The sequence below is a fragment of the Lepidochelys kempii genome, chromosome 13 (genome assembly GCF_965140285.1).
Source record: "Lepidochelys kempii isolate rLepKem1 chromosome 13, rLepKem1.hap1, whole genome shotgun sequence".
NCBI classification, from domain to species: domain Eukaryota; kingdom Metazoa; phylum Chordata; order Testudines; family Cheloniidae; genus Lepidochelys; species Lepidochelys kempii.
The window spans coordinates 26,670,561-26,694,241 of NC_136392.1; the positions used below are offsets into that span (position 1 = coordinate 26,670,561).

At 48.7% G+C, this 23,681-nt stretch overlaps 1 protein-coding gene across 1 annotated transcript in view; it reads left to right on the plus strand.

Moving 5' to 3' along the window:
• Positions 1 to 23,681, plus strand: part of AHCY (adenosylhomocysteinase) — a 58,615-nt gene that overhangs the window by 29,654 nt on the left and 5,280 nt on the right. Inside the window, exons 6-9 of the mRNA XM_073309886.2 lie at positions 1,532 to 1,739; positions 2,589 to 2,676; positions 3,636 to 3,753; positions 14,145 to 14,339. Coding sequence (XP_073165987.1) covers positions 1,532 to 1,739; positions 2,589 to 2,676; positions 3,636 to 3,753; positions 14,145 to 14,339 — 609 coding nt within the window. The remainder of the gene's footprint in view (positions 1 to 1,531; positions 1,740 to 2,588; positions 2,677 to 3,635; positions 3,754 to 14,144; positions 14,340 to 23,681) is intronic.

Below are 23,681 nucleotides of genomic sequence, written 5' to 3' on the forward strand. Positions count from 1 at the left end.
GTTTGTATGTTGAAGGTAAGTTGAGATCTAAGGTGACAGAAGGCACTATAATAGTGCAGTATTTGGTACACAGTTCGTGATCCCTCAAGTGATGTGCACACGTGAAGGGGCCAGGCTAGAGGTGTGTATTCAGTTGTAAAAAAATGCATCTCCTCTTTTGGGTGGTTCTAGCCATTCAACCTTACCACTGCATTTTGAGGACAGGCTTGGAGACTGGAGTCATCTTGTTTTCATTGGCTCTGTCTTCTCGTCTGTGATCTTGTTATTCATGTCCTGTAAAGAAAAGCAAAACTTGGGCAGCCAGAGTCTTTCCTGGCATCCTGTAATTTCTCAAACTGAGATCTAGGGCCCAGATTGAGTTTCACATCTTCCCTGTCAAAACAGAACCACAGAGTGGGGAGGAAAAGGTAAAGAGCATAAAGAGGGAAAGACACTTCAGCAAGAAATGCCCACTAGGCTCAGGAGGATAAAAACATGAAATGACACTATGTTTGGCTTCTGTTTCTAAGCTGAGTTTTAAATTAAGGGTTGGGCTGCTCACAGCCAAGATACCCGTGTCACTGATTTGTAAGGCAGGAGTGAGATAAATGAAATCCAGGGTTCCTTGCTTTGACTGCATGGTACCTTGTAGCAGTTTTACTCTGATTGTCCTTGGCTGAGTATCCTCTGAGGTGACTCTGTGGAACTTCAGCTCATTGCAGATGGTGTGGGAGCAGCGTCTGGAATGTGCTTTGGGACCTGGTGGCTTGGAATCCTGGAGTTATGCACGCAGGCAGTTGGCTGCTTGTCACTTCTAGAGCAAACACGCGCGTTCCTTAAAGATGCTGCTGCAAAGATAGCAGAGTTATAAGTATCTGCATGCATGTTAACCATAGGTGCTGGAACTACAGGTGGCGGGCTGCAGCACCCCCTGGCTTGAAGTGGTTTCCATTATAGTACAGGCTTTACAGTTTGGTTCAAGGGCTCTCAGCACCTCCACTATAAAAATTGTTCCAGCACCCCTGATGCTAACTGTCTTGTTACAGCTACCTGTTCAGTGTCCCACCTTGACATTTGGAACAGCCTGTAGGCTTCTGTAGCAAATGTTTAACATGGAATCTGAGTGAACAACAGCTCCCTGCTGTATACATATGAGAGACGCCTCTTGCTATCCATGCCCCTGTATGCGACAAGCTCCCATGCTTTATTCTGTTGTCGTCACTTTTAGTAATCCCAGGGAGGCTGTTCTCAGGAGCCCAAGAACTAGCCAACAGGCGCAATACACACATGAAATGCCTCTTATTAGAGTACTCCTGGATGAGGAGGGTTCTGACAGCAGATGTCTGCTATAGCCATCTGGGCCGGGTTCAAAAGCCAGCGAAAGGAATTCAAGCAAACCCATATTCAGTTGCACTGATGTGGTTAAAGGCAGTTAGCTGACTATCAGCCTCATGGTATTTGCTAAGTTTGTCTAGCTTCTCTGTAAATAGGAAGCATGTGTGTCTCCTAGCGTTTGCTTCAGCTCTTCTGAAACAGCTGCTTTCCTCCCCAGAGTAAATTTGATAATCTTTATGGTTGCCGAGAGTCCCTTATAGATGGCATTAAACGTGCCACGGATGTCATGATTGCTGGGAAAGTGGCCGTTGTGGCAGGCTACGGTGATGTTGGCAAAGGTTGTGCTCAAGCCTTGAGAAACTTTGGAGCCAGAGTCATCATCACGGAAATTGATCCAATCAACGCGCTGCAGGCAGCCATGGAAGGTGAGCAACTGCGGATTGTTGGGGTAGGGGATTCGGAACTTGGTGCACCCATTTCTGGGTTCTGTAGTCTGTTGTAGAGTACTAAGTGATGTTTGGCCAATAGTCACTAGGAGGATGAATAGCCCTAGTCCTCTGACAGAGGCAACTCCTCTAGTGTGATGGTGTCCATAATGGTCTGTTCCCTTCTGATTGTTGGGAGAGGAGTCATTAATGAGTTAAACTACATGCTCCTGTTGGGATGCTTGATGTTCTCCTCTCCAAATAGCTACCTGGATTTGAGGTTGCACCATAGTTGAAACATTTGGGTTAGGCCCTCTGTGTTTCATGGTGCTGTAGCCCAGTTTCTGAACAGGTGTTGAGTGGGCTCCTTCTGCTCAGACAGCTCTAACCTCCATCCTGGGTTAAGACTTTAAGGGACTCTCTCTGCTTGAGAATACCAAGCATTCACCTCCATTATGCTCTAGGCTGTTTAAGGAAGGTGAAGCCCCTGCTTCATAGAGTGACAAGGAAGCAAATCAGACTCAATGATCCCTGGACCCCCTGGCTGTTCCACATTCACCCCACTTCTGTGCATGAGTCCACGCACACACACGTAGGGCTTTGTGCTCCCTCAGACGTGGAGCCTGCAAATATTGCAGATGCATCTTCCTTTGAGAATGTGGTATTATGTCAATAATTGCATTGCATGGACACTCAGGATGAAGAAGTAACAGGTGGGGGATGATAACCTCTTGTGCTGGAGTTCCTGTTTAGTATCAGAACTGGGCTTCTTACCTTCATGTGCCGGCGTTGGCTGGGAGAGGAGGCTCTTGCCAGGACAGAGAGTGACCATTTTCTTTTGACCTTCAGGTTATGAGGTTACGACCATGGAAGAGGCTTGCAAAGAAGGGAACATTTTTGTCACCACCACTGGATGCAGTGATATCGTGCAGGGCAGGTACTGTCCATTCCCTGGCTGAATGGAAACTGACTGGTGTTCAGATATGGACATGACTCTGCTCGGCAGCACAGTGGCTGGCTGTTCAGCTCTGCGGGGTTGGGTGTTGTTCACAGGTGGTCAGGATTTCAGTCTCCAGTGGAGATTTTTGTACATCCCAGTCATGGTTTGTTTGGGGGCGCAAGGCAAGAGGAGTAGAGGGGTGCTGTGATCTGGGGTGAGGGGCATTGGTGGAGCCGTAGGGAACACTGGAATGGAATAGCAGGGCGTGCTGGGGTTGGTGGTGAGGGACACTGGCAGAGATGTTGGGCGGAGGGGGAATCCAGGACCAGAGTAATGTGGGGGGGTATGTACGTCAAGACTGAGGCACACAGGCAGAGCTGCGGGAGGAAGCTGGGCCAGAATCTCTGGCTTGCGTCTTACTCTTGCTGCTACTCTTGCCCCCAACATTAGGAGAGACATGACTGATTCTGTTGAAGGTTTGCGATTCGAAGATGTTGCTATAGTGATGGCCATGGGGAACGTTCTGCCTGTTGCAGGATCTTGCCATGGCTCTCGGGAGAGAGATTCCATTTGTGAGCTAATGGGGCAGGAATGAAACAAGCTCATCGCCCCTGTCGTGCCTGACAAATACCCTGTTGGCCCCTCCCACAAGGCCCAGCTTGAAGTCTCTCCATCCGGAGCAGTCCCACTGCCCTCTTGCTGCTCTTGTGCCTGTGAATATTGACATCGTAAGGTGAAATTAACGAGGGGTGGTTGATGAGGTGACTCCCCCACCCAAACCTCTTTCAAGGTTACACTCTGGGTCCCCACAGGATGCCGCCAGCCCATTTTCTCAGGATTCACCTTGTGTTCCCTCTTTCTCCCTGCATGATGCTGTGCTGCCAGCCAGCACGGGTGGAGTGGAACATCACCCTCCGATGCCCTGCTCTGTGACAGCGCCTGGTTTCTCGTTGCAGACACTTCGAGCAGATGAAGGACGATTCCATTGTATGTAACATCGGCCACTTTGACGTGGAAGTTGATGCGAAGTGGCTAAATGATAACGCAGTGGAGACGGTGAATGTTAAGCCCCAGGTGAGTCGGCCCTCAGTAGGATCTAGCATGAGGAAGAGGCAACTAATCAGAATCAGTGTCTTCCCCATGCATAGGAGGGCTGATTCTCCCTCAGACACTATCTTTTCCATAACTGGAGACCCCCAGCCTTCCTCCTGGCTGTTGAAAACATGAACAGGTTCTCCTTTCTTCTGTATCGGATCAATGGGCAGAAGAAATGATGCACAGTTGTATTGCCTGGCATTTGGAACCATGGCTACGAGTTAGACCAGGGCCATCCAGGGAAGAGCATCTTTGCCAGCAGGCTGGCTAACCTAGTGAGGAGGGCTTTAAACTAGGTTCACCGGGGGAAGGAGACCAAAGCCCTGAGGTAAGTGGGAAAGCGGGATACCGGGAGGAAGCACAGGCAGGAATGTCTGTGAGGGGAGGGCTCCTGCCTCATACTGGCAATGAGGGGCGATCAACAGGTTATCTCAAGTGCTTATATACAAATGCACAAAGCCTTGGAAACAAGCAGGGAGAACTGGAGGTCCTGGTGATGTCAAGGAACTATGACGTGATCGGAATAACAGAGACTTGGTGGGATAACTCATATGACTGGAGTACTGTCATGGATGGTTATAAACTGTTCAGGAAGGACAGGCAGGGCAGAAAAGGTGGGGGAGTAGCACTGTATGTAAGGGAGCAGTATGACTGCTCAGAGCTCCGGTACGAAACTGCAGAAAAACCTGAGTGTCTCTGGATTAAGTTTAGAAGTGTGTGCAACAAGAGTGATGTAGTGGTGGGAGTCTGCTATAGACCACCGGACCAGGGGGATGAGGTGGATGAGGCTTTCTTCCGGCAGCTCACGGAAGCTACTAGATCGCATGCCCTGATTCTCATGGGTGACTTTAATTTTCCTGATATCTGCTGGGAGAGCAATACAGCGGTGCATAGACAATCCAGGAAGTTTTTGGAAAGCGTAGGGGACAATTTCCTGGCGCAAGTGCTAGAGGAGCCAACTAGGGGGGGTGCTTTTCTTGACCTGCTGCTCACAAACCGGGTAGAATTAGTGGGGGAAGCAAAAGTGGATGGGAATCTGGGAGGCAGTGACCATGAGTTGGTTGAGTTCAGGATCCTGACGCAGGGAACAAAGGTAAGCAGCAGGATACGGACCCTGGACTTCAGGAAAGCAGACTTCGACTCCCTCAGGGAACGGATGGCCAGGATCCCCTGGGGGACTAACTTGAAGGGGAAAGGAGTCCAGGAGAGCTGGCTGTATTTCAAGGAATCCCTGTTGAGGTTACAGGGACAAACCATCCCGATGAGTCGAAAGAATAGTAAATATGGCAGGCGACCAACTTGGCTTAATGGTGAAATCCTAGCGGATCTTAAACATAAAAAAGAAGCTTACAAGAAGTGGAAGGTTGGACATATGACCAGGGAAGAGTATAAAAATATTGCTCGGGCATGTAGGAATGTTATCAGGAGGGCCAAATCGCACCTGGAGCTGCAGCTAGCCAGAGATGTCAAGAGTAACAAGAAGGGTTTCTTCAGGTATGTTGGCAACAAGAAGAAAGCCAAGGAATGTGTGGGCCCCTTACTGAATGAGGGAGGCAACCTAGTGACAGAGGATGTGGAAAAAGCTAATGTACTCAATGCTTTTTTTGCCTCTGTTTTCACTAACAAGGTCAGCTCCCAGACTGCTGCGCTGGGCATCACAAAATGCGGAAGAGATGGCCAGCCCTCTGTGGAGATAGAGGCGGTTAGGGACTATTTAGAAAAGCTGGACGTGCACAAGTCCCTGGGGCCGGACGAGTTGCATCCGAGAGTGCTGAAGGAATTGGCGGCTGTGATTGCAGAGCCACTGGCCATTATCTTTGAAAACTCGTGGCGAACCGGGGAAGTCCCGGATGACTGGAAAAAGGCTAATGTAGTGCCAATCTTTAAAAAAGGGAAGAAGGAAGATCCTGGGAACTACAGGCCAGTCAGCCTCACCTCAGTCCCTGGAAAAATCATGGAGCAGGTCCTCAAAGAATCAATCCTGAAGCACTTGCATGAGAGGAAAGTGATCAGGAACAGCCAGCATGGATTCACCAAGGGAAGGTCATGCCTGACTAATCTAATCGCCTTTTATGATGAGATTACTGGTTCTGTGGATGAAGGGAAAGCAGTGGATGTATTGTTTCTTGACTTTAGCAAAGCTTTTGACACGGTCTCCCATAGTATTCTTGTCAGCAAGTTAAGGAAGTATGGGCTGGATGAATGCACTATAAGGTGGGTAGAAAGCTGGCTAAATTGTCGGGCTCAACGGGTAGTGATCAATGGCTCCATGTCTAGTTGGCAGCCGGTATCAAGTGGAGTGCCCCAAGGGTCGGTCCTGGGGCCGGTTTTATTCAATATCTTCATAAATGATCTGGAAGATGGTGTGGATTGCACTCTCAGCAAATTTGCGGATGATACTAAACTGGGAGGAGTGGTAGATACGCTGGAGGGGAGGGATAGGATACAGAAGGACCTAGACCAATTATAAGATTGGGCCAAAAGGAATCTGATGAGGTTCAATAAGGATAAGTGCAGGGTCCTGCACTTAGGACGGAAGAACCCAATGCACAGCTACAGACTAGGGACCGAATGGCTAGGCAGCAGTTCTGCAGAAAAGGACCTAGGGGTGACAGTGGACGAGAAGCTGGATATGAGTCAGCAGTGTGCCCTTGTTGCCAAGAAGGCCAATGGCATTTTGGGATGTATAAGTAGGGGCATAGCGAGCAGATCGAGGGACGTGATCGTTCCCCTCTATTCGACATTGGTGAGGCCTCATCTGGAGTACTGTGTGCAGTTTTGGGCCCCACACTTCAAGAAGGATGTGGATAAATTGGAGAGAGTCCAGCGAAGGGCAACAAAAATGATTAGGGGTCTGGAACACATGAGTTATGAGGAGAGGCTGAGGGAGCTGGGATTGTTTAGCCTGCAGAAGAGAAGAATGAGGGGGGATTTGATAGCTGCTTTCAACTACCTGAAAGGGGGTTCCAAAGAGGATGGCTCTAGACTGTTCTCAATGGTAGCAGATGACAGAACGAGGAGTAATGGTCTCAAGTTGCAGTGGGGGAGGTTTAGATTGGATATTAGGAAAAACTTTTTCACTAAGAGGGTGGTGAAACACTGGAATGCGTTACCTAGGGAGGTGGTAGAATCTCCTTCCTTAGAGGTTTTTAAGGTCAGGCTTGACAAAGCCCTGGCTGGGATGATTTAACTGGGAATTGGTCCTGCTTTGAGCAGGGGGTTGGACTAGATGACCTTCTGGGGTCCCTTCCAACCCTGATATTCTATGATTCTATGATCTTTGGCTAGGAAGCCATGGTTTGGCTTGTTCTTTGTATTGTGACCACTTTGGGAAAGAGAGACCCAGAACTTACAATGGTGCTAGTTTAGGCTGTGAACTGGATAAAGACCATTCGTTACAGGAGACAGTTTCAATAATGTCTGGAGGAGATGAGCTTGGAAGGGTGTTTGTTTGCAGTGCCATCATGGAGCATGGTCTCTGGCTTCTGGCCTGGCTCACTTAGAATCATAGAATCATAGAATATCAGGGTTGGAAGGGACCCCAGAAGGTCATCTAGTCCAACCCCCTGCTCGAAGCAGGACCAATTCCCAGTTAAATCATCCCAGCCAGGGCTTTGTCAAGCCTGACCTTAAAAACCTCTAAGGAAGGAGATTCTACCACCTCCCTAGGTAACGCATTCCAGTGTTTCACCACCCTCTTAGTGAAAAAGTTTTTCCTAATATCCAATCTAAACCTCCCCCACTGCAACTTGAGACCATTACTCCTCGTTCTGTCATCTGCTACCATTGAGAACAGTCTAGAGCCATCCTCTTTGGAACCCCCTTTCAGGTAGTTGAAAGCAGCTATCAAATCCCCCCTCATTCTTCTCTTCTGCAGGCTAAACAATCCCAGCTCCCTCAGCCTCTCCTCATAACTCATGTGTTCCAGACCCCTAATCATTTTTGTTGCCCTTCGCTGGACTCTCTCCAATTTATCCACATCCTTCTTGAAGTGTGGGGCCCAAAACTGCACACAGTACTCCAGATGAGGCCTCACCAATGTCGAATAGAGGGGAACGATCACGTCCCTCGATCTGCTCGCTATGCCCCTACTTATACATCCCAAAATGCCATTGGCCTTCTTGGCAACAAGGGCACACTGCTGACTCATATCCAGCTTCTCGTCCACTGTCACCCCTAGGTCCTTTTCTGCAGAACTGCTGCCTAGCCATTCGGTCCCTAGTCTGTAGCTGTGCATTGGGTTCTTCCGTCCTAAGTGCAGGACCCTGCACTTATCCTTATTGAACCTCATCAGATTCCTTTTGGCCCAATCTTCCAATTGGTCTAGGTCCTTCTGTATCCTATCCCTCCCCTCCAGCGTATCTACCACTCCTCCCAGTTTAGTATCATCCGCAAATTTGCTGAGAGTGCAATCCACACCATCCTCCAGATCATTTATGAAGATATTGAATAAAACCGGCCCCAGGACCGACCCTTGGGGCACTCCACTTGATACCGGCTGCCAACTAGACATGGAGCCATTGATCACTACCCGTTGAGCCCGACAATTTAGCCAGCTTTCTACCCACCTTATAGTGCATTCATCCAGCCCATACTTCCTTAACTTGCTGACAAGAATACTATGGGAGACCGTGTCAAAAGCTTTGCTAAAGTCAAGAAACAATACATCCACTGCTTTCCCTTCATCCACAGAACCAGTAATCTCATCATAAAAGGCGATTAGATTAGTCAGGCATGACCTTCCCTTGGTGAATCCATGCTGGCTGTTCCTGATCACTTTCCTCTCATGCAAGTGCTTCAGGATTGATTCTTTGAGGACCTGCTCCATGATTTTTCCAGGGACTGAGGTGAGGCTGACTGGCCTGTAGTTCCCAGGATCTTCCTTCTTCCCTTTTTTAAAGATTGGCACTACATTAGCCTTTTTCCAGTCATCCGGGACTTCCCCGGTTCGCCACGAGTTTTCAAAGATAATGGCCAGTGGCTCTGCAATCACAGCCGCCAATTCCTTCAGCACTCTCGGATGCAACTCGTCCGGCCCCAGGGACTTGTGCACGTCCAGCTTTTCTAAATAGTCCCTAACCGCCTCTATCTCCACAGAGGGCTGGCCATCTCTTCCGCATTTTGTGATGCCCAGCGCAGCAGTCTGGGAGCTGACCTTGTTAGTGAAAACAGAGGCAAAAAAAGCATTGAGTACATTAGCTTTTTCCACATCCTCTGTCACTAGGTTGCCTCCCTCATTCAGTAAGGGGCCCACACATTCCTTGGCTTTCTTCTTGTTGCCAACATACCTGAAGAAACCCTTCTTGTTACTCTTGACATCTCTGGCTAGCTGCAGCTCCAGGTGCGATTTGGCCCTCCTGATAACATTCCTACATGCCCGAGCAATATTTTTATACTCTTCCCTGGTCATATGTCCAACCTTCCACTTCTTGTAAGCTTCTTTTTTATGTTTAAGATCCGCTAGGATTTCACCATTAAGCCAAGTTGGTCGCCTGCCATATTTACTATTCTTTCGACTCATCGGGATGGTTTGTCCCTGTAACCTCAACAGGGATTCCTTGAAATACAGCCAGCTCTCCTGGACTCCTTTCCCCTTCAAGTTAGTCCCCCAGGGGATCCTGGCCATCCGTTCCCTGAGGGAGTCGAAGTCTGCTTTCCTGAAGTCCAGGGTCCGTATCCTGCTGCTTACCTTTGTTCCCTGCGTCAGGATCCTGAACTCAACCAACTCATGGTCACTGCCTCCCAGATTCCCATCCACTTTTGCTTCCCCCACTAATTCTACCCGGTTTGTGAGCAGCAGGTCAAGAAAAGCACCCCCCCTAGTTGGCTCCTCTAGCACTTGCGCCAGGAAATTGTCCCCTACGCTTTCCAAAAACTTCCTGGATTGTCTATGCACCGCTGTATTGCTCTCCCAGCAGATATCAGGAAAATTAAAGTCACCCATGAGAATCAGGGCATGCGATCTAGTAGCTTCCGTGAGCTGCCGGAAGAAAGCCTCATCCACCTCATCCCCCTGGTCCGGTGGTCTATAGCAGACTCCCACCACTACATCACTCTTGTTGCACACACTTCTAAACTTAATCCAGAGACACTCAGGTTTTTCTGCAGTTTCGTACCGGAGCTCTGAGCAGTCATACTGCTCCCTTACATACAGTGCTACTCCCCCACCTTTTCTGCCCTGCCTGTCCTTCCTGAACAGTTTATAACCATCCATGACAGTACTCCAGTCATATGAGTTATCCCACCAAGTCTCTGTTATTCCGATCACGTCATAGTTCCTTGACATCACCAGGACCTCCAGTTCTCCCTGCTTGTTTCCAAGGCTTTGTGCATTTGTATATAAGCACTTGAGATAACCTGTTGATCGCCCCTCATTGCCAGTATGAGGCAGGAGCCCTCCCCTCACAGACATTCCTGCCTGTGCTTCCTCCCGGTATCCCGCTTTCCCACTTACCTCAGGGCTTTGGTCTCCTTCCCCCGGTGAACCTAGTTTAAAGCCCTCCTCACTAGGTTAGCCAGCCTGCTGGCAAAGATGCTCTTCCCTCTCTTCGTAAGATGGAGCCCGTCTCTACCCAGCACTCCTCCTTCATGGAACACCATCCCATGGTCAAAGAAACCAAAGCCTTCTCTCCGACACCATCTGCGTAGCCATTCGTTGACTTCCACGATTCGATGCTCCCTACCTAGGCCTTTTCCTTCCACGGGGAGGATGGACGAGAACACCACTTGCGCCTCCAACTCCTTTATTCTTCTTCCTAGAGCCACATAGTCCGCAGTGATCCGCTCAAGGTCATTCTTGGCAGTATCATTGGTGCCCACGTGGAGAAGCAGGAAGGGGTCCTCCAATAGAGCTGGCTGTTCAGAGGCTAGGACAAATGGCATTTAACCTTCCTCTGGGCTCCTGTGGATGAGGCCTCTGAGGTTGTCTTGAGGCTAATATAACGGTTTGCTTGGGAAGATCCAGCCAGGTCATTGCCTGCCCAGCTGATATACAGAGCCTGAGACATACTGGGAGCATCCGTTCTGATTCTTCGGAGGGCCGTCTCCAGAGTAAGCAGCCAGGGGTCAGCAGCACCTGGCAGGGACCAGCCCTTTGTGGTTGGACTCGGTAATGACTGAGCTCGGTGCTAAGAGGAGGCAGGAGAATGGAGGAAAAAGGAAAACGTGATTCAGCATCTATCAGGGTCCCCAGTAACCCCCGAATAGAGAGTGAATTGGCAAAATGGAAGGCTAAAAGGAACATGGTGTCAGTGCACCCGGGTGGATTCTCCAGATAGACTGGAACCAGCAGGGGGCCTCTTTGCCAACAAGCCAAATACAGAGTTGCCTCTTTCCCAAGGCACTGGGATCAAGAAGAGGGAGGCTTGAGCTTCCTGTCAGTCACAGCCAACCGGTCTCCTCAGTGTCTTTCCTTTTCCATCCAGACCAGTGAGGAAAATTCAGCTGGAGAGTGCCAGTGATTCTAGAAGCCCCCTATTGGTCCCAGAGCTCTGGCTCCCTAGCCGATTGAGCTGTCTTTGCCACTTCCATATCCCCTTCCTGTGTCGAAACCTCCGAGTCATATGCTGCCCATGTTCCATCCCTGCCGTGGCTGAGCGCCCTGGCAGAGCACTCAGGTGTGGGCAGACTCTGGCTGATATCCTGGAGATTGAGCAGAGCAACTAGGAGTGAAAGCCTGTTCCACAAAAGTAACTGAAACCTTTTCAGTGTTGAGAAAGAAAATCCAGAGGGATTGGGAGGGACATACAGAGGAGAGAAGTTGTCATGTGTCCAATCTATTTTCAGATGGAGAAAAGCAATTTAAAATCCAGAAAATCCAGAGTGAAGCTCCTTCACGGAATGTTTTGTTTAGGAGAGCTTGGCTAGGCCTCTAAGGAAAGGGGCTCAAACAGCCAGCGCTGAAGACTCATGAACGGACCCCAGTAGCAATATGGCAGTAACTGTTGCAGGCTCCACCCTATTGTTGCTGCAGTTCCCCAAGGCTGTGGTCTGAACCCTGTGCTAGGCACTATAGGAGCCTGCAGGCCAGTGACTGATTGCTTGGCTGACCATTCTTGCCGCAGTGCCATTGGAGAGTAGACTGGCCGCTAGGAGAGGGTGGTTAAGAGTGTGACAAATCTGTTTTCAATTAGCTAACTTGGAATGCTTTAGGGCAAGATCTTTACAAATGCTCAGCTCCTCTGAAAACGTGACCTTTAGTGCCTGAGATCAATCACTTTGCCTCTTTGCCAGGTTCCTCTGACATGCTGGCCCTGTTAAAGCCAGAGGAATGTACAGCCACGGGGCTACATCCATCTTTGTACTTACCAGTTTCCTGTAGCTTCTGCCTGGCACCAGGATGGGAAGTGCCAAGAGAGATCCTTTTCCCTGCATTATAGCAGTTTGTAAACGGTTCCCTTCTGTTGGCCACTCCAAATGAGTGCTTCATAGATGACCTCTTCTCCCTTCTCACTTCAATATTTCGCTCCAGGGAGGGCTCTGCAGACCAGTGATGGTCCACAAATTACACCTGGAGAACTACTGTCCCAGAAGGAACATTGCAACTACGCATTATATCAGGGTTTCTCAAACATTGCACCATGACCCCCTTCCAACAATAAAAATTACTACAAGACTCCAGGAAGGGGGGCCGAAGCCTGAGCCCCACTCTCTCTACCCTCCCCTGGGAGGTGCCCAAGCTTGAGGGCTTCAGCCCTGGGCCCCAGCAAATTTAATGACAGCCCTGGTGACCCCATTAAAATGGGGCGTGACCCACTTCGGGGTTCTGACCCGGAGTTTGAGAACCTCTGCATTAAAGAACTGTCTTGCTAATTCCACCCAGCCTAACTGGAGTAGGAAGGTAGATTTATGGCCAGTCTGTTTAGGGCTTCTGTTTGAGGGAGTTACATTTACTTTGCACACAAACTGTGCTAAAAATAAATTACACAAAAGCATTGAAGTGAGACTATCTCTAGTATTTAAGCACAGGGAGAGAATGCCCTAGCTACATCACTATTCTCCAGTAAGGTTTTTAGTGCGACCTATGGAATTCCTTTGTATGAAAAGGGAGAGACCACGTTAGTTTAAATTTGGTGCAAAAGTTTATATTTTGTACGAACAAGCTTTTTTAAAATCTCAATAGAAATATTTCTTCAAACTTTAAAAATCCCCCTGAGAACAGTGGTATTTAAATTAACTCTTCGCCTTAGAAGACTTGAAACTTAAATATGGTAGCACTCGGATCAAAACGGAAAGTGTTTTATGTGCAAACTGAGTGAAATGCTAAGATTTTAAAAAGTGTAAATATCAAGAAACTGTTTTTGTCTTTCACTTTTCAAAAACTTAAGATATCAATAGCATAGGCAAAGACCTATAACGTGACAGCGTCCCTCCAAACAATGACACAAATAAATACCAAAGATCCAATCTATTCCATACTAACTCAGCAGAAGGCCTGAGCAGTGACCAGAGATGACACCAATATAACTTTGAGATCCAGAATTGGTCAGGATTGCACTGTTGGCTTTAATGAAGTAAGTTCCCAGAGGTGGTAAAGCAATAGGAAAGAGGGAGCCAAAGTGTTAACGCAGAAATGAATAGCAGGACTAGCCTGTGCCCTCGATGCCTGAATAAACGGTCATGCGGCACCCAGTAAACCTCTTGCATTGAGAAGCATGTGACAAATATACCACAAGTCCTGGATTTTGCCCATTCTTTTGGGGACAGGCAAAGAGACCCTGTTCGTCATCTCAGTCAATCTTATATTGCTGTCCACTCCTCTCGGCAGATGAACTTGCAAGATCACTTGTTTCTGGAGAGAGACTTGTGGCAGAGCACATCATCTAGTTGAAAGCTGTCCCTGGGTGGGGTGTGGGGGGGCCAGAAAGCAAAACTAGTTGCGTTTGCAATCTAAAGTGGAACTGCCTTCTTGTCTATGTAGTGAGACGATTGTGATGGGGAGGGAGGGCAGACTGTAGGTGTATGCAGGTGGTCTTGACACACTGCATAGATGCACCTGTTCGGCTGTATGCAGAGAACCACTCTGGCTCTGCATATGTCAGATGTGTGCTGTTAGGTAGCCCAGAGTTAGGTAGCCCTCCAATGGCAGTAGACATGCAGAAACCCTAGGCCTGGATAAACGATCGACTCAAAGTCCATCTTAATAAGCAGCAGCTGCTAAGTTCCATGCTGGGTGAGACCAGACTACAGAGGGTAGACAAATGTTTTTGACTTGGACGGTGTGTGGTATCAAGCTCAATTACAGTCAAAGTCTAAGTTGTATATTAACTGCTGGTCATCTGTGCAGGATGGATGGGGACTGCCAGACTTTGGGTGGAATACACTGCCTCCGTGCTCTTGTCTCATTGGTGTTTGTTTTGTTTCCTGTGGAGGTGGACCGGTATACACTGAAGAATGGCCACCACATCATACTTCTAGCAGAAGGCCGACTTGTCAACTTGGGCTGTGCCATGGGTCACCCCAGCTTTGTGATGAGCAACTCCTTCACCAATCAGGTGTTGGCGCAGATTGAGCTGTGGACCAATCCTGACAAGTATCCCGTGGGAGTCCATATCCTGCCAAAGAAGGTGGGTTAGGGTGCAGTGTTTTAATATTATTTCCATATACTTGCACAGGTGAACCCAACCCAATCCTTCAAATAGACTTGTAAGTAACCTAAGTTTAGAGAGCTAAAGTCCAACTTCGGCATGCGTTCATTCAGAAGCTGACAAAATGGCCGTACAAAGCAGAAGGTGGATGAGACCTACCCCAGGGCTGGCTAGTGCAAGGTTGTTCCATAGTACATCTTCCAGTCTTGGGTAATTTTCAGTGAAATCACCAAACCTGTAGGATTTGCACACTTTCCTTGAGAGGCCATTGCACAATCTACCAGCTCACTGTTAGGGAAATTTCCCCTCCCTAAAGTTTGCCTCCTTTTTCTCTCTCTAATATTATCCAGTTAGCCCTAACTACAACTAGAGCTAGTTGACATTTTTCAAACCTTTTGGCACCAAAAACACACATTTGAAAACGAAAATTTTCACAAATTTTTCAGTTGTATGAAACTTTAGTTGCAGTGTTTCTACATTTCTGGTGCTTTGCTTTTTGCAAACGCTTTCACAATGGTGGGTTTTGGATTTTTTTGAAAACACAGCGGCAAATAATTTTTCAATTTAACTTTTGATTGGGAGCAGGCTGTGACGTTGTCATGTGGTATTCTGACTGTTGGGTAGGATATGCTCACTCTAGCTGTGTCCTTCTGATTTGTACAGTTTTGGAAACTTGAAAACATTTTTTTATATATATTGTGACATTTTTGCAAAGAAAAGAAAAAATTTGAACTCTCTGCTCTGACCTAGCTTTGCCATGTGTCCTTGGGTATCCTCTGCCTCCATTTCCCCAGCAGTTAAATGGGAGCAATGCAACCCTCTCTCACAGGTATTGAGGCTAGGTTAATGTTGATTGGGATCCTTAGAAACAAGTTGCCTTGTGAGGTCAGTGTTTCTATTACCTGAAGCAGTGAACAATCTGATAAAATGGATCCATCAGGAGGCAGACATCTCATTTACATATGGCATCTTACCTGTGAACAAGCTAATTCTTTTATCAGGTATTTGCTTAAAGGAGCTTCATTGCATGAGGGTGTGGTTGGTTTTAAGGGTGCTAAACATACACCACTGACAGTCTTTGAAGTAGGGCTGCTCTTGTAGCCAGAATGTTGCTCACAACAGAGTTGGACTGGAACTTGTGACAGGAACGCTGCGGGTCACACTGTGGTTTAAATCCATGACCTGTATTTTGGCTCATGTAGAATTGTTCATGCTGTACACGTCAAGGTGTTTGTAGCATGTTCTTTCTGTGCCTGCCCAGCTTTGGTGGCTAGTGGATCAGGGGTAGGTCTCTGGCTTCATCCCAGCTCTCCCCTATCCCTTTGATGGCTAGTGGTGCGAGTCTCTAATTGCAGCTGGCTCCTGTGAGGAGCAGGATGGAGAAGGGAGAGGGAAAGCTTCCAACCCTCCCATCCCCCTTGCGCACCTGAGCAGAGCTAGCCACAATCTGGTCTTAATTGCCTAAATGTCCACCACGTCTCTGCAAAATCTCTGTCTGACTTGGATTTGCTACAAATTCTCCTGGGTTTTCTCTTTTCAGCTTAAAATGATCAGTGGATTCTTTGTTCTTGATGGGGGGAGGAATCTGGATCGTTTCACAATTGTCATAAGTTTACAAAAGAAACTGTCATCTGGTTGCAATTTTCGAAAACAAGCCTGCAAATTGGACGAGATGGTCGTTGTTTGAGAAAGGTTCTGCTGTTAAGTCCCCGGACCTTTGAAATATGGCCAGATCCAGAAGTGATAATGCAAAAAGGGTTTTCCTTTGGTCAATAGATTAGACAGATGTGGAATGGCTTACGAAGGGTTTGCTGAAGGACTTCTAAGCTCCCACTGCCACCTATTTAAAATAATGAGCCAGAAAGGTGTTCTCGGAGGAGATTGGGCGTGATTGACCCCCACAAAGAGTGGGGGAATGCACCTCTGCCTTTCTCCTGGGAGGAAAAAACCTTTATATGAAGTCATTCAGTGGCTATGCTACTTTAATGCCGCCCCTCAACACACAGCTTCAAGCCCCCTGTAATGCTGTTCCTAGTAACAAAACCCAGTAAAACCAACTGAATAAGGGAGAGGATCTGCGATCTAACCACTTACATAAAATGAAGTGTGTGGGGCTTAGTATCTCAGATAGGACTAATTTGCATCAATGTTTGATTTAGGGAAGTGCCTAGTACCAGAAACCCCAGTTAAAAAATGTGGCACTCGGTAGGGGAAGGTTTTCAAGGAGGTTAATGGGAGTTGGCATTAATGTGCCGGAACAAAAGAAAGATGTAGGTAAAATTAAAGTATTACCAATAGAAACATTGGATAGATTTGTACAGATGATCTAGTGCATGGTTTTGAATTTCTGTGTGTAATCAAGAAAACTACTCTCCCATCCAGAAAGAACTTTTCTGTTAGCTTGTTCAGGCATTTAAAAAATCCCTTTTGTGATCATGGCAAGAGAAGACAGACTTTTTAGATCTTGGTTGGTAGCGTGATGATTTTTTGCAAGTGTGTGTACTTATCTAGTGGGGGTGCATCAGTTCCCCTAGAATAACTTGAAATCAACACTTTCAAAGCTAACCTTGAATGTGAACCTTAAACTGTCTGCTTGCAATTGGGCAAGGAGCCTGCTCTAACAAGGGCTGTGTACCAATTGTTGTTCTTCGAGGAGTGTCCCTGTGGGTGCTCCACTTTAACTGATTGTGCAGCTCTGCGCTTCTAGTTGGAGATTTGCAGTAGCAGTGCCCTGGTTGGCCACGCACGCATGGCAGCCATCTCATGCCGCTCCGAATGGCCAACCAGTGCACACAGCCAACCGCCCCCCAGTTCCTTCTCTACTGCCATTGGCTTTGGTCAGAACAACAGCAGTGCCATCAAAACCTTGCTATTCTTTTAGTTCAACCCTCCTAGTTTTATCCTTCATTTACTTTGTCCTTTGTTTTTGCTCTATTGAAACCAACCAAAAAAAACCACAACCTTTTTTCTTTTTTCCCTCCTGAGGTGGCTATCCACCTCACAGCCCAGAGGCACTCGGAAGGGACTGTTCTCATTCCTTCTTTGTGAACAGCCTCTCTGGCATTCCTGATTCTCCAGGTTTTAAACACTGTCTGACCTGTAGACCGTGAATCCCAGTCTCAGATGGTCACTTGCAGTGTGTCCATTGTTTGGGGGAGAGAGACACATGGCACAAAAGTGCCACCACTGCAAAGAGCCGACAGCAAGGACTAGAAAAGCTAGGGATCTGCAATTGAAACTTTTACGATGCTGGAGAAATCCCTTTGACCTGCTTCTGATCCTGATCGCAGGACCTCTCCCCGCAGCTGAGCCGCAGCTGCATCAGACATGGGATCCTCTTCAAAAACCACTGCAAAGGACCCAGTCCCATAGAAAACCACAAAAAAGTGGTCTCACTCCTTGCCTCAGCGAGAATAGCCTCAGAAAAGGCAATGTACGACTGCCAAATCTGCCCGGGTACCATCGGCACTTCGAGCCATGGACCGAGAGGCATGGGGACCGTCCCGCACCGGGATCGCCCGAGGAGGAAAAGACCCCCTGTGGTCTAGCTCGAAGGCAGGCTACCTCGGCACCGAGCAGTGCAGTGGCGTCATCTGCTGGACCAATACATTGCAGCAGGTCTATGGCACCGGCAGCAATCACAACGATTTCTAATCAGAGCCTGCCTCCTCCGTCGGCACTGAGCTTCCCTGTGCCGCAGCAGTTTGTTAGCCAAGCAGACCTCTTCCTCACGTCCACTCCAGGAATGCTTCTCTTTGGTATTGACAGTACCCCAGCCAGATCAGGGCCAAGCATGACTGATACGTCTGCTGCCTCAGCCCCTCCACTCTTCAACTACGAGGAGGAAGTGGGAGCAGGAATGTGCACCCCTTGCCATTCCTCGCCCAAACCTAGACCCTCACGACAGCAGCCAATAGCGTGGCAACCTCTGCAATGGATGCCCCCTCCTATAGTCCTCCCACCAAACTGGCCATATTGGGACTCATGGGCATTATACAGAACCCAGAACATGCAACAACCCTCCAACCCATCCAGGTCCAGAACACCCAGATCACAACAGTCTTCTTCCCCTTCTGCCGTAACCTCCCCAGAAGCTCTCGTAGAGGAAGCAGAAGCAATTGAAGAGCCACCACGGTGGCACCATTCCCCACCAACCCACATCTCCTCTTTGTCTCCTGATGAAACAATGCCTCCTCCCACATCAGGCGATGACTTCAAATCCTTCCAGGAATTATTTAAACGAGTGGCTGACTCCCTCGACGTTTCCTTGGCAGAGCTGCTGGAGACTTACATATGCTGATGGATATTCTCCATGCATCTGCTGCCAAGATTGCACTGTCCATCGATGCAGCCATCATGGACCCAGCAAAAACTGTCTGGCAGATGCCAGCTGCAGCTTCTTCTAAAAGATTAGACAAGAAGTACTATGTCCAGTGATGAGCTGCCAAAAGCTGAAGAACCGGTTCCTTCACTTGCTCCGGGTCTTCGGTGGCACTTTGGCGGTGGGCCTTTCAGTGCCACCGAAGACCCAGGGCACTGCCGGGTGAGTAAAAATTAAAAAGGGATTCTCAGGGGAGCCTCCCCAGCTGAGAGCTCAGGCAGGCCGAAGTTTGCCCACCCCTTTAACAAGCGGTTCTAAACCAGCTTCAACATTTAACTGGTTCGTGCGAACTGGCTCCAGCTCACCACTGGCTATGTCCTAGCTAAGGGAGCCAAGTTTTGTTCACTCACCCCACCCCTAATTCATTGGTGGTGGAGGCAGTTAATCAAAGGGGAAAGCAACAGCTGGCTAAGACCACCCCTAATGATAAAGATTGGAAGCACCTAGCCCTCTTTGGCAGGAAGGCCTGTTCCTTGGCAACCCTCCAGTTTCACATAGCAAACTATTTTGCATTACTGTCCAAGAACACACAACATTTTTGCACAAATGACCACTTTTACTGAACATCTTCCAACAAATAAAGAACAGTATAAAGCTAACCTAACAGAAGGGCTCCCTCCTTCCCTGGACTCCGCTGACATGGCAGCCTGCTCCATTGCCACATGTGTAGTCATGCGAAGGGTGTCCTGGCTCCACCTTTCAGGCTTCCCCAAGGAACTTCAGGCGACAGTCGGGGGACTTACCTTTTGAAGGTCAAAACCTGTTCGCGAAAGGCAGAAATGCAACCTTACACACTCTCAAGGATTCCCGTGCCACATTGAAAACCCTCGGAATATATGCCCCTGGGAACAAAGAGAAACAGGGCAGATTTTATACCCAATGCTTCCGCACTACTCTGTATACCCAACCTCAGAGCCATTATAACCAGCGCCACAAACATCATCAGACAAGATGCCGACAAGCCCCAGAGCAGTCAGCGACGTCTCAACCATCCACTTCCAGACAAGCATTTTGAAGTGCTGGTCGAGGGCACGAGAGCCCCACCACTGCTACAGTCCCTCATAACCTCCTGCCCATTTAGGGACCACCCAACACCCTTCTATCCATTCTGGGCAATGATTACATCAGACAAGTGGGTTCTGGAAATTTATAGGCAAGGGCTATTCTATCCCTTTTACCTCTATCCTGCCTACCCACCCCCCTTCCCCATCCCTCTTCAAGGACCCATCTCACAACCGTCTGTTACAACAGGAAGTAAACCACCTCCTGCAACTAGGTGCTGTAGAACCTGTACCTGCCAAGCACAGGGGGAGCAGATTTTATTCACACTTTCTCACCCAGAAGAAAACAGGCGGATGGAGGCCCGTCTTGGACTTGCGCAAGCTAAACAAGTTCGTCAGAACACAGCGCTTCAAGATGATAACCCTAGCAACCATAATCCCAGCATTGGAGAAAGGAGATTGGCTCTCGGCCCTCAACATACAAGACACCGATTTCCATATCACTATTCATCTGGTGCACAGAAGGATCCTCTGTTTCACACTCTGGAACCTCCACTACTAGTACTGAGTGCTCCCATTCAGATTATCCACAGCCCCATGGGTATTCTCAAAGGTCCTTGCCGTCATCTCAGCATGCCTTCGCAGACAGGGTGTGATAATATTTCCCTACCTAGACGACTGCCTCCTAAAAGCTTCCACGTACCAGGCTGCAGTCGATGCCCTTTACATCACTACAACCCTGTTTACAAAACTAGGGCCTGAATATAAGCTTTCGTGAGCTACAGCTCACTTCATCGGATGCATACTGTGGAAAGTGCAGAAGATCTTTTTATACACACAAAGCATGAAAAAATACCTCCCCCCACCCCACTCTCCTGCTGGTAATAGCTTATCTAAAGTGATCACTCTCCTTACAATGTGTATGGATAATCAAGGTGGGCCATTTCCAGCACAAATCCAGGTTTTCTCAACTCCCCCCTCCCCCCCCCCCCCCACACACACTGGGTTTGTGCAGGGAGGGCAGGGGTTGAGAACCTGGATTTGTGCTGGAAATGGCCCACCTTGATTATCCATACACATTGTAAGGAGAGTTTGGATGTTCGGTGCTATCCACCATGCATTCAGTAACTCAGAAGCCCCTCCCCTCCAAAGAGCACTGCTCCACAGTCACCTAAAGTGGAGCACCCACAGGGATACTCCTCGAAGAAGAAGAGAAGGTTACTCACCTTGTGCAGTAACTGAGGTTCTTTGAGATGGTTGTCCCTGTGGGTGCTCCACTACCTCCCCTCTGCTTCAGAGTTCCTTCTCTACCCCAGAGGATTGAAGAGAAACTGGGGGGGGCTGCATGTGCTGGGTAGCTGCCTGGAGCAGCCAACCGGGGCACTGCTAATGCAGATCTCTGACTAGAAGTGCAGGGGTGCAAAACACCTACAGTGGAGCACCCACAGGGACAACCATCTCAAAGAACCTCCATTACTGCACACGGTGAGTAACCACCTCCTTTCTCCCAGGTGCCAGGAGAGGAGGGAGAGTGCCTAGGTCAAGCAGCCAGTTGGGATACTGTATATAGTAAAGGAAACCCCGTGCGTTCTCACTCTGCCCGTGTGAACACTCTTCGTTCCCCTGTTGTCACCTGAAGTTTTGGCACGTCTGTTGGTGCTGTGACAAGACCATTGAGAGAGGGTCCAGCCAGAGGAGCGACTGGAATGGCTCTGACAGCAGCCTTCACTCAGCCAAAGGCGGTTTGTGTTTAAAGTGAGAACTCAGTGGATAAATTGCTTTTCTGTTTTTACAGCCTGTTGCACCAGCAACCGGAGCAGCTGTGAACTAGCCTAAAGGCAGCTCCTGTCAGGGGTGGCTCTTCCGGTCAGCAATTCGCATCTTTCTGGCTGGGGTGCAAATTGAACAGGGCTGTCTCTCCCCGACAGGGCCGCCAGCCGAACCTCTTGGCCAGGAAGCTGGAGTCTGCGGCACTGAGCAGTTCTCCCTCCCCAGCACGAATGCTGCCTCCTCTGGGCATCTTCCCGAGCCCTGAGGAAAGCGGCCTTTTCTGTTGAGTTTTGTTTATAGCACTGGGGACATGGGAAGCAAACTTGGCTCTGTTCCGCCTCCTCTGCAAGTGGATCACCTTCTCTCTGGGTTTTGTGGCAGTGATTCGTCTTTTACCCTGAGAAACCTGTGACTCCTGACCCCCTTGGTGCACAGGGCGTGTTGTTTATTCACCACTGGAGAGAAAGTGGGGGGGGGGGTTTACATTTTTTATTCTTTTTTAGCATTTTTGAAAATGTAAACTGAAGCGTTCTTCTGCATAGATTTGGCCAGTTTTTCTGTTTCAGCAAATGCTTCTAATAAATAAACTGAAAATTGTTTTCAAGTGGGCCAGGGAAAGCCACTCAGCTGATGCAACGGCCCCCTCGCCTGCTGTCACTTCCAAGCCTGTTCACTGCTTATCGAACCTGTTCCTGTGTCTCTGCAGTGACTGTCTCCTTCTACTGCCCAGGTGCTCTTACTGTGGAAAAATGCTTCCTGAATACCCTAGCTGAACTCTTGATTAGAGGAGGAGGGCAGCATGGTCTGGTGGGTAGGGCGCCAGAGACTGGGGTCCTATTCCTGGCTCTGCAACTGACCTGTGGGGTGACAGCTGAGGGCAAGTCACTTCACCTCCCCATTTCCCCATTTGTAAAATGGGGAGAGGATACTGGTCTCTGAAAGAAGAGCTAAGTATAATCCAAGTGATTTGCTTCTGGTTCTCTCATCTTCAGATGGGAACGTAGGGACTTACAAACTGCTGCCTTACTCTTCTACATTATATGCATGGCAGGATCCAGGCAATTCAGGGCCCCAGGCGTGCCACAACAGGGGGTCCCCTAGGACTCCACTCTGTGGCCCCACCCTCATGCCTTGGCTTTGCACCTACCTGGAATAGCCGCAGCAGAAAGGACCCCTTCTGTCCAGGTCTCCTTTCCCTCCCAGAGAGGCAGGGGTGGTGACGTGGGGCCTTTTGATGCCCCACAGGAGCAGCAGAAGGGGCACCCTCCCCTGGTGAATAGCAAGGGTGGCAGAAGGATTTCCCTTTCCCTCTGTGGACAAGCTGGGGTGGTGGCAGCAAGAGGGAAAGAGAGAGTCTCTAGGGGGGTGTATTTGGTGTGTAGGGCAGGCTGGGTCCTCTGCACTGTTTTACCTTCTGCCATACACACAGCCCTTTGCTGTGATAGGGTGGGTGAGGTCCTTAGAACAGTGGGTCATGGAGCTAACACCCCACTGAGAGGCACAGGACGTTTCACCCCTTTCAGAGCTATTGTTTCAGGCTCTTTGCAGGCCCAGGCAGGTCATGTTTTCATGCTGTTCTCCGCAGCCTGTAAGATAGAAACTTCCTTTTTATAGTGGAAGCTTAGAGTCAGGCCTCATTGCAGGACTCTTCCAGGAGCTGGGGCCCGAGGCGTGGGCCTGTGCTTATGATTTAATGCTGCCCTAGCTACGAAGTTATCTACTTCAGTCTCTCCGGATGCTTTATCTGCCAGTTCTTATCATTATTTGGGTTTGCTCCAGCTTTGCTGAATTCTTCCTAACTGCAGGGACCAGAACACGGTTCCATGAGTAATCGCACCAGAGCTATGCACAATGGCATCGCTACCTCTCCAGCTATGCATGTGAACACTGATAGCAGCATTTGCTTTTTGTAATAGATTCATGCTGCAAACTAGTTTCTTCTAAATCTGCTGCTTATCAAGCAGAGGTCTCTGTTTTGTGTCTGGGCTGCTTACTTCTCCTTTAATTGGTATTGATTTTTATTTGATTACCTATAGCCTACTGTGCTCCTCACTCAAAGATCGTGCTTCATCTTGGTTCTGTGGGTGGAAGGGGTGGGTGTGTTTACGGACTCCTTTCTCTGGGGAAAATCTAGATCTGAATGTAGATCCATAAAATGTACCGCTTGAT